The sequence below is a fragment of the Elaeis guineensis genome, chromosome 7 (genome assembly GCF_000442705.2).
Source record: "Elaeis guineensis isolate ETL-2024a chromosome 7, EG11, whole genome shotgun sequence".
In the NCBI taxonomy this organism is placed as follows: Eukaryota; Viridiplantae; Streptophyta; class Magnoliopsida; order Arecales; family Arecaceae; genus Elaeis; species Elaeis guineensis.
The window spans coordinates 82580205-82592026 of record NC_025999.2 but is presented as its reverse complement, the minus strand read 5'-3'; the positions used below and the strand labels follow the sequence as shown (position 1 = coordinate 82592026).

General features: G+C 36.2%; 1 protein-coding gene across 1 annotated transcript; it reads left to right on the top strand.

The window, feature by feature from the left end:
* The first annotated feature begins 506 nt into the window (after positions 1 to 506).
* LOC105048857 (glucomannan 4-beta-mannosyltransferase 1) lies at positions 507 to 9659 on the top strand. The gene is given in 13 exon segments (XM_073261374.1): positions 507 to 779; positions 915 to 1232; positions 1235 to 1257; positions 4455 to 4553; positions 5534 to 5786; positions 6493 to 6603; positions 7305 to 7331; positions 7334 to 7402; positions 7405 to 7437; positions 7895 to 8019; positions 8195 to 8394; positions 8673 to 8867; positions 9164 to 9659. Coding segments are annotated over 13 exon segments (1656 nt in total). The 5' UTR covers positions 507 to 757; the 3' UTR covers positions 9345 to 9659.
* The last annotated feature ends 2163 nt before the right edge of the window (positions 9660 to 11822 follow it).

Here is an 11822-nt window from a genome sequence, read left to right as displayed (position 1 = left end):
TCTTCATCTCCGCCATTTGGACGGTGAAGAAAGGCGTGGGGATCCATCTTGGGCGCGTTGGAATACGTGTAACAGTGCACAAATCTGACAGCAGTTAATGGGAACAGGTCCTTTGTTGTCAGATTGCTGCCATGTCAATTCAGAGCACCTCCATATGCGCTATTCCATCATTGCTTGGCCTCATTGGGTGGCATTTACTCTATCATCAATGAATTAGTTGATGTAACCAAGAAATCTTAGGATTTTAATTGCATGTTTCACCATGAAGGTAACCTACTTGGAATCTTGGCAGGATTGATGGATTGAGTGAATCACAATTGATTACCAAAGATATGAAACCATATTAAAAAATAGTATGTAGGGATCTTCCATTGGTATGAGAACATCTCCAATAAACTAATTACTCCTTTATAAGAACATCATGTGACATATTTTTTTAGAAAAAGTACAGAAAAAATTCCATATTTTCATTTTCTCGAGAAAAGGACTGTTAATATACCTGTGTACATAAATCTCACTAGATGGTATATATTAGCATACATATATGATCGATCGTTGGGAGGTCCCCATTCTGACCAGCACCATGTGTATAGCTTTCACACTTGTTTATGGTAAGAATGCAAGGGAGGTCAAGGGATACATATTTTACTCATTTGGCCCGTTCAAAAGCGCAACCCAATCCTAAAGAAGTGGCCTCCTTAATTTGCTTGGCTCTGACATTTCTCTCAAGAAAACCGGGCACGGTGGAGCAGGAGAGATGGAGGCCAAAGCCATCCAAGGTACCAACTCAACCCAACTCAAACACCCTTCAGTCCTTCACATCTCTTATCTCTGACTCTAAACCACATTGTTTATTCACACACTATATAATTAATGGCTGCCTTGCCACTATTTCTTTGGTGCAACGAATGCAGCCCGTCTCTCTCGCCCTCTGGCCTTGTACTTGACCCAAGCGTTCGACATCTGTTCCTCGCTATCGGCCGACGTGGTGCTCCATCGTATCGAGTCGATATGGTGGTGGGTGAGAGCGGCGGTGGTCGTCCCGGTCGTGAAGGCCGCGGTCCTCTCGTGCCTCGTCATGTCGGTGATGCTCGTTGTGGAGAAGCTGTCCATGGCCCTCGTCAGCCTCTACGTTGCGGTCTTTCGTCGGACGCCGGAGAAGGTCTACAGATGGGAGCCCTTGTCATGGGATATGGAGCTGGGCTCCTCAGCCTATCCCATGGTCCTAGTCCAAATCCCATGTTTAATGAGAGAGAGGTACCTAATTACTTAACTCCCATTAACCATTTACCGTTCACCATTCCTCTCTCTCTCTAGCTTCCATAGGTATGGGTTTGGTTCTGAGTGTCAAAGAGTTGAGGCATAGGGAGCAGAGTAATTGGTTCAAGCACGTGAACCCATTGGGTTTTGCAGTGCTGGACTTGATGTCCCCCCCCCCCCCACTTGTCACTTGGGTAAGGCTGATACTGCCACAAGCTTGCGGTGGACTGGTGGTAGTCATGTGGCAAGGGAGACTCGGCTTTCAGAAAAGGATATAATATGGAACAAATGATGGGGTGTCCAGGGCGAGTTGTCTCTTTAGTGGGCTCGGTGGGTCACATCGGATGGATATAACGACCGGGATGGGGGTCAAAAGGAATAGGTTTGGCTCGGCACCGCCAGTGGTTACCGTAAGATCTAAGTAAATGTTAGGTGGTGCAACGGGAATTAGAATGTGGTCGTTGGATCATGCATGCATGGATATTGACATCGAGCCCACGACGGAGGGAAACATTCCCATGAAACTTGTTAGGAGGTCTGTTTTTTTTCTTGATAGAAGTGTTAGGAGTCTGTTGCTCGTGTGTAATTGTTTCTTCGAAAAAATATTCATTGCAACAATGATATCATGTTAAATTTATAATAATTAATAAAAATTTTATATTTTATTGATTATCATGTATTGTATTATTTTCATAAATAATATTCTACACTATCTCATGTATTTCATTCATTTTTAATTTTTTATTGATTTATTACAATAGTAATATGATATTATATGTAATAAATATTTTTTTTATTTTTTTATCAAAGAATACTGAATTACCTTGGTGTCAATCTCACGATACGTTTGTCACTGTTGTCTCTATCTAGGTTAGATACAACTTTGAATTAATGCGTCAAATTATAGTACGAATTTTGTGGGATTTGCAAGTCATGTCAAGAGTGACAATTAATGCTTATTTTGATCTCTCAACTCCAAACATATGCGTGCAACCCAAAATTTATTTAAAAAATTAATAAAAAATTATCATTAGATATCATATATATATATTCAAACTTATTATTATATAATCAATATGATAATTTAATATTTTTATCAATCAAATATCTAAATCATTCAAATCTAATCATAGATATCATGATCAACTTATGATTAGTGTTAATAGATTCGTACTATAGTAAATTATATGAAATATACATCAAACATACTCAGATAGTATTTATCACAGTCTAAAATTTTATTTTAAAAAAATTAATAAAAAATATTATTTAAATTTTTTAATTTTATATAAATATTTAAAATTAACTTAATATATAGTCAACGTGAAATTGAATGCATATCTGGTTCTTATATTTTTATAATTTTTTTTTATATTTTCCGGTCCGATAACAAGAAAAGTGAAGATCTTGTCTTAAATATTTGTTCGTATACGATCACCAATCACATGATCTCCATATCAGTAAAAGATCCAACCTTTCCCAATTGCGAATCGACATCATGATTCCTTCTTTTCAGTAAAATGGTGAAAGTCCACAATTTTTCATCAAGAAATGAAATAAGAGTGGTCCAAAGTCACGCCAAAGTGGAGTCACGAGGCTGAGTGACAGCCTTTACAGTACCATATACTGGTGCACGGGGTCCTTTAGCCTGGGAAGTCGTCCTTTAGCTCTTTTTTTTCAGGTGAAGTATTCAATGCTGGGTTTAAGGACTCGTAATGTCACCTATTAAAGGCTTGAGGTTTGGTGTGGACTTTTAAGAACGTTTGCTCGGTTGGACCATCAGATGCTGCATAAAGGACGGCTTTAATGGAAACAAAGGCCACGTCCGTGCTACAAGATCGGAGATTTGGTATGACATGCGACCTGTCCATATTTTGTTTGTTATCTGAGCAAATGAAAAGTCTTAAAGGCCGTCTAGATCTTTGTTCCCTCAATAAAATATGGTAGCGTCATGGAGAGATAATATGGCGGATTTAATAAGATCATTTTCTTACATTTACTTTTGATTAGTTAAGAAGCAAATACAATAATGCTTTTAAAAACAGGTAGCAATTTTTGGATATCAAGATGAATGTGGCTTTATAATATAATTGGACTATATACTAAATGTTAAATTTTGGATAATGATTCAAATCGTAATTGACTATCCCAATTAAAGAATCAAATTTTTGGACATGATTTATATCATAAAATGATGTCTAACAATAAAAATCATGTACTTTGATATTATTTAATCCAAACATTAGGTGGATGTAAAAATGAACAATTTATATAATATGCTAATAGTTATTAACTTTGTCATTTAGTGTCAAATTTAAAAGAGAAGATAATATAAACACACAACTCCAAATACTTTGCAATATACCCACTTTCTCTGGCTCCATGATGCATGAAGTGATTAGCCCATGTGGAGGGAGTTGACTTTTCAAGCTAAATGATTACTTGTCTGGCCTACAGTGGACTTCTCTTGTCAATATCAATCATTGTTTGGCATAGAGAATCCACAGTCCCTTGCCTCCACCAAATTTGGATTTCCTAGCACCACACGGTGCATGGTTGTATGATTTCCAAGCTTGTACATTTATGCTTGACTTGAAAACTTTGTTGGCCTAATTAGGGCATGATAATAATCTCTTTTGTTTTTCCCCCTTTTCTTTTGAGATTAGAAGGAACTAACTTTTAGTTTGTATTCTATGCCTACCCCTTCCCCCTAAAGGTAGTTTCCAATTTCAGAACCGAACCCCGTCTTCTTGCCCAAGTGGCAAGGTGTATACCAGAGAGCAAGTGACAAGTGGTTCCTTAGGGTTAATTTTAGGAATTTCTTTCTTTTTTAACTAATTTCAATCTTGAAATTGCTTTGGGGGTCTAAAGTTGGCAGTTGGCAGCAGACAAAAGACCTCCTACTGACCAAGTTCTTCTGATAAAAAAATGTAATCTCAATCCAGGTTTTAGATTTAATATTTAATTCCATTTAATAAAAAGGTAATTGCTGGCAGATTTTTTCAGAAAAAAATTCATCTTATAATGCATTAATATATATGTAACATGCTACATTTTTTTTCAATAATTATCATTTTCATTTTGATCTTTTGGTTGCAATGTTTGTTTAAACTACCGACTCTTGATTCTAATTCTTATGCTACTTTTTGATGCTATTTATAAAGTTAGTAGCTATAATTGAGAGATTTGTGCAGGTCTACCATTTGTCTATAAGAGCTGCATGCTCGCTTGCTTGGCCATCTGACAGACTTATTATACAAGTCCTTGATGATTCAACTGATGCAGCAATTAGGGTTCGATCTACCTTCCCTTCTCTTTGGAAAATTATTAGTATACTATTTTTTACAGCATGTAGAACCTAAAATATTTTCATGTAAAAATTCTGGATAAGTACTTCTATTTTCAAGCCATCTTAACTTAGCTGGTTGGCATCATTTTCGGCTTGATAGGATCTTTGTTAAAACCTTGGTATTGGCATTCTCACCATATTTCTCAAAAACAAAAAGAAGAAAAGAAAAAGAAAATATAGTTAAAGAAAAATACGCCATGCATCACCACCATGAGTTCAAAATATGTTGATGTCTTTATTTCTTTTAAATATTTTAGGGGTACTTATGAAGATTATTTTTTCCTTTGATATTGGGTGAAAGATGGGCTTGGGTACCTTGAAAATAGTGGCTCCATCTTTTAGTTATAGTTCACCAGTGATGAATAGTGATTGTTGAGTTGTTTCAGTTTCTTCAGCTAGTCTAGTCTGCAGCGCCATATGATCCTATAATACTTAATCTGCTAACCTCTATTACAATCTGACAAAGACACGGTTTAATTTCTTAAACTGAAACCCAGCTACTCCATGGAATCAATAAATTAATTTTGCCATCATTCCTACCGCATCATCGAACCTAAGACCTTTGTGATACCATTCTACCCCTTCAACTTTTCTCACTAAGCTCATCAAGCACTTCCATATGACAGTATCTTTGCAAAATTTAATCAAGGAAGAGCTATCCCAATCTGCATTATTTGGACAACCAGATAGTGCAACTGTTGCCTCTTGAAAGCATTCTGACTTTTATCTTTAAAACTAAACAAAACATAGATTGTGTCTATGATTGCAAAAGAAAAGAAATGGGCATAGACTATGAACTCCATCAAAACATTTTTCTTAAGAATTTTCACCTAAAAATATAAACAAATAATGTCAATTATATCATGCATAGGGTGTATTTCTTTCTCATTTCATGAGCATGATATGATGCCTTTTGAGTCACAGGATTTAGTGCAAAAAGAATGTGAAAGATGGTTGAGGAAGGGAATGAACATACATTATGTATCAAGGGACAATAGAAATGGGTACAAAGCAGGTGCTCTAAAAGCAGCTATGGAGCTTGACTGTGTGAAGAAGTGTCAGTATGTTGCAATATTCGATGCAGATCACCAGCCTTCATGTGATTTTCTCATGCGAACAATTCCTTTTCTCATCCACAATCCTAAAATTGCCCTTGTTCAAGCTCGATGGATGTTCGGTAAGCTTATGTTGTGCTCAACTCAATGCATTCTAGCTGGCTCCTGTTATAAAACAAGAAAATAAACCACTCAAGGATATGTTCATGAAAAGTTTATGGTGTCATATGTGATTATGTTCCTAGCCGAAACACGATGGAGTAGTTAAAGAAATTTAGTTTAAAATCCTTAAAGTTTAAAATTTTTGAAAATATAGCTTCCAATGTTAAATTTTGGACAGATAAAAGATGCCAAATAGCTTAGTTGGTAAAGTCATTGGGTGTTGATACTAGTGATTTGCGTTCAACTCCTGTTTTGCTTGATCTTGACCGAATTTTCTCCTATTCTAATTCTTAAAAAAAAAGGTTTTATTCGGATGAAATTAATATCTTTTTTATGGAAATCTTTTTGGAACTATTTCCATAGGAAATACTTGGTGGCGTATTGTATCTTCTACAATTGTTAAAACAAAATCATGTTTATTGAAAAATTATAACTTAGCTTTGAACCATAACAATGGCACTAATATTAATTGTATCCCATTTTAGACATGCCAGTGACTTACCATCCAGCTGAAGCAATCTATGATGTCAGATTTATATCATTGAAATAAAGTCTATTTTGAGAAACATTGGAATCAAGTCTTGAACAAGAACCCACCTCATTCTTAAATAATCGACTTCATGTGATTACACCAAAATTGCTAATGTCTTGTTTATTAATCTCCAGTGAATGCTGATGAATGCCTAATGACAAGGATACAAGAGATGTCACTGAATTACCACTTCAAGGTGGAGCAACAATCAGGCTCATCAACATTCGCATTCTTTGGTTTCAATGGTATGCCGTCCATTTCTAGAATGAATTTTAACATAGAATGGAATTTGAAAATGTCATCTTGCTCAAAAAATTTTAACAATAGGACAGGTTCTTCTTACAAAATCCGGTTGTCGATGTGAAATTTTATGACACCAGCAAATGAAAACACCAAGTTCAGAGTCTTTTCTTAATAATAAAGAACAGAAGACAAACTCTGGTCACAAAATAGATAAGATAGCATTTCCATGAGGAAGCAATGATGAAGGTGCATTCTTCATTGTAAGATTAGAAGCTACCAAATTGATGGTTTTAAATATAGGCAACTCATCAATCTATAAGTTAATTCGTATGAGACAAACACATATAAGAAGTGGGTCAAGCAGGTGATATTTAGTAGCATGTGGTCAAGTTTGTTCTTGCTAATTATCTTATGGAATACAGTGAACACAGACTCCATGATTGCTTGTTACCAGCATCGTGAAACCACACTGATTAGTTCTATCATCTCATGTGTGGGATATGTGTAAACTCATTTAGAAACTCTGTTCTTATTAGGTGTTGCTTTCAAATAAACTACAGTGGCTATCTTTTTAACAAAAAAAATAGACTAGCTATCTCTTTACCTATTACAAAAAGCAAGACAGCATTTAGTGTTATTGATGTCCTCATTTTAGAAGCCATATAACTTGACAAAAATTTTCTACAATCTCATCCACATATAGGGACTGCTGGTGTTTGGAGAATCTTAGCATACAAGAGGCTGAAGGTTGGAAGGAACGAACTACTGTGGAGGACATGGACTTGGCAGTCAGAGCTACTCTCCAGGCTGGAAATTTGTATATATTGGTGACTTGAGGTATCTATTTGTTTGGCACAAGGAAGTAAATGATTATGACATCCTATGATCACACACAAGAAGTAAAAAAAAAACAAAACAAAGAGAGAGAGAGGAAAAGTTCAAAAAATCTACTAACTCATAACAGGCAAAAAAAACAAAAGAGAGAGAGGAAAAGTTCAAAAAATGTACTAACTCATAACAGACTAGTTAGGTCCTTGGACAGCATCATATCATACCTTAGGCACATGCAGTGATGAGGGGTTAATCATGAATGGAAGATAAGTGAATTATGTTTTGGGAAATCCCTTATACACAGACGTAGGTAAATCGAACTTTCATATTAATGGAATACTAATCTCTTTACATAATAAATGGGTGAAAAGACACTAAGTGTAATAACTGGCACTTCCTAATTAACTCATAATTTAAGTTAAGCTGTATGTTGAATTGTTAATACCCACATGTTCTTTATATGGACCTGCCAGGTTAGAAGTGAACTACCAAGCACTTACAAGGCCTATCGATATCAACAACACCGTTGGGCTTGTGGACCTGCAAATTTATTTAAGAAAATGGCTTGGGACATTATTAAGGCCAAGGTCAGTTTCACCCACTGTAAGAGAAGCTAGATGTAATCAACAAGCTTGATGGATGTATGCATACAATGATGAATGGTGCATATATTATTTTTACCCATGTCTATTACATCCGCATTTCACTTGGTAGAAAGATTAATGAATTTGCTGAAGATTTTTTTATTTTTTTTTGTTGCAGAAAGTGTCCATATGGAAGAAATTTTTTTTGGTCTACAACTTCTTTTTTGCCCGAAGGATTGTATCGTATAACGTTACTTTCTTCTTTTACTGTGTGGTGATTCCATTATCTACTTTTTTCGCTGAAATCAAGATTCCAAGGTGGGGAGTTATTTATATTCCAACAATAATTACTGTCCTCAATGCAGCTGGAACCCCAAGGTTTGAATCTTCTTCAATGTTTTTCCTTTGTGAACATCTTGCTTGTCAATAATCTTTTTCTTTTTTTTTTGGCTAAACAGAAACATAGTTCTACTTGACCTGGATCAATTATTTGCCAACTTCAATTTATTTATTTATTTATTTTTGATGGAAATAGAGGCTAGGAAAGTAGCCACCTGGCCTTTAGTCTATAATGATTTATTGTATTTCATTTTCGTAAGAAATTGATTTTATTTTAAATTCCTGCTTGCTTACTTTAAGTTGCCTCTTTATCACAGCTCTCTACATCTAACTTTGATTTGGATCTTTTTCGAGAATGTCATGTCCTTGCACCGATGCAAAGCTGTCTATATTGGTCTTTTTGATGCTGGAAGAGTAAATGAATGGGTTGTGACAGAGAAACTAGGAAACATGATGAAGACGAAACCAGTTGTTAATGCTGCTAGGAATTTTCAGAAGAAATTCTGGGAAAGGTATTCTTCGAACCTTTGTTATTTCCTTGTTTCTTTCTTGAATCATCAATATTGCAACCATCTCAAACTTCTTTTGACAAAGATTGAATCAAAACAATGCATATATCTCAAGCTTTATTTACAATCTCTTTTGCTGTGTTATAGTACCACGCTTGCATGTGGTCAAGAGCTAATAACCATTGCTCATGCATGTAAACTTTTATCTTCATGAAAGACTCACCCTACGTGGCTACATGGCTTCACCAAGAGTAAAACCATGCATACTAAAGCTTGGCAACCGCTCCATCTGTTAACAGGTTCCTTTTCCTGGAGATTGCAATGGGAATATTCCTCTTTTCATGTGCATATTATGACTACGCCTTCAGCAAAAATCAATACTTCATATACATTTTCCCACTCTCCATCTCATTCTTCATAATGGGCTTTGGTTACGTTGGCATCTATATACCAGTGGCAGAGCAGGTGAATGCATTGTGAACACTATCTTAATCTCTTCCCCTACATCAAAATTCTTTTACGGATTCGCATTTCAATTGTGTAAATTTGAATTGAATAAGAGGATCAATCAAGCTTCATATTGAGGAGAAACAATTAATTGATGCCATGGTAAACGCTAGTACATTGCTTCCACCATGGTAGCTAAAAAATGAGTGCATCCTCAGTGAGCTAATTGCTTAGAGAGAGATCAACAAGAAAATTTTCATGCAACTGAATTTTTATTCTCTTCAATGCAATACATGTGGATCGTCATCATTATTTTGAAGTGAAAGGTCTTCATCATTATTTTGTTCATTTGTACATCCTCTATTTAATGAGTGAAACAATCTTCCTTGTCATGCTGATGAATAACATGGTGGCCACGGAAGCAAGAGTTGAAGGGGATCCTTCTCATTTCCATGCATTACTTTTGTCTTCTTCCTGTTTTCCTCCTCTTTTTTGTTTTTGTTTTTTTTTTTTTTGGTCCTTATCTTCTTCTTCTTCTTCTTTTTTTTTTTTTTTTTTTTTTTTTTTTTTTTTTTTTTTTTTTTTTTTTTTTTTGGGTTTCGGGGGGTGACCTCCCGTTCGTTCATTGACACTCCAATAGTGCTGCCCCATAGAATAAGCTAAAGACTAGTTTAGAAAAGAGAAAAAAAGGAGAAAAATTTACTCTGCTTTTTTTTTTTTTTCATTTTTCTTTTAAAGACTACTCTATTCCTTTTCATTTTGAGAAATATAGAAATCACGCGACCTTTTATAACCCCTCAGATGCCCATGCAACATTGTAAGATCTTGTTGAGAGCTGTAGGACCTCTCATTTCTGTCATCCTCTCCAAAGGCTAATTAACCTGTGTCCTAGTGTATGGTGTGCAGAGTGTGGACCTAGTTCACACCAGAAGAGAATTAGGCTTTGACACCACCGAAGGGAGATGATATATAACAAGAAAGATATCCTAGAGCAAGCGGAAGTTTTAATAGCAAGTTTATGTATTGAATTTAAAATAGGAATTAGAAGCAAGTGGTGCTTGATAAATGATGTTATATTTTCATTAACAATGATAAAGGGCTCGATGCATTTGAGATCACTAAATGTGGGTAGCCAATGCTCAGAGTAAATCGAAGATTTGGAATGCAAACAACCAGAAGCCCGGCTTAACTTAGTATGGAAATTTGACATCAGCAACCCTGCTTAGATGTGACCAACGCAATTCACCTCCAACAATACGGTTTAAGAGAGTTGTTGCAAGTGCCACAAGAATACCTGTCAACAATAGAAGAAAACATTCCAAACATGTTCGAAAAGGTATAACCAATTTCAAGATTGTTAAGCAATCATACATCCGTAGGGAATAAGCACATAAACAACTTATTGTTTTTGTCCAAATCAACACGAGATCTGAATAACAACACTATACTATTGTGAGAGTGATGCATGCAACGTGTAACTAAGAAAATTCAGCAACGGATTGAGAAATCCGGGTGGGAATAAGGTTGGCAGCTTAGAAAATTAAGCAGCTGCTTGCGATGAACGGAACCCACGCACGACAACCCATGAGAAATTGCTTGCGTGCAGTCTGGCAACTCTTGATGATCTCTGCCGAATGATGAGAAATGCACCCACCAGATGTTTTCTGATAAATAACCTGGGTGACAGTGCCCTTTCTGAGTCCCAAAAGATGACATAAGGTTTCTATATGCTCATCCTCCAATAATTGAATTAAAACCGGCAAGTTACAGAAGTCACCTTTTGGATGCTACAGAAGATTCGGAAAGGACCATCAATAATCCATTGACAATCTAGGATTGTAGAGGGGTATCTGCTTCACTTACAAGTGTTAGATTTAATATGAGGCTTTGAGCACCGCACGACGAAATAATCCGTTCCTGAGACATAGTTTAATAATAAGAAAATAATTTCATGTACCAAACCCATCTATAGAGAGAGAGATCAGCCTTGTCAAAAAAAAAAAAAAAAAACAAAAACAAAAACAAAAACAAACAAAACAAAAGGAGAGGGGAAGGGAGGGGGAGATCGGCCTCAGACCCATGGCACAAGTTGCCAAAATCTCGCAATCGGACCTTGTTTACAAGCATTGTAGCAATTAGGTAGGTCATGCACTTCACCACAAGGAACATCAGCATCAGAGAATGCAACTTCATAAGACATGAAACAGACTAAGAAAAAGAAGACTGTTAAGAAATGCGAAAGGGAATGAACCACGGGCATAATCAGGAAGATGCTTCATTTTCACCCTTACACCTGTGCTCCAAAAGTCTCCAAGGCAGCCGAATTGGAGATTCTCTTCTCCCCACACCCCCCCCCCCCCCCCCCCCCCAAAAAAAAAAAAAAAAAAGGCAGCTGATTGAAAGCAACCGAACTACCGCATCATCTTCCCGAGTAATATACTCTTGCCAGGAACCTTCTCGGCATCTAAGAACAATCAAAGAAAGCCTTCTTGGCGTCTAAGAAGGCTCTCT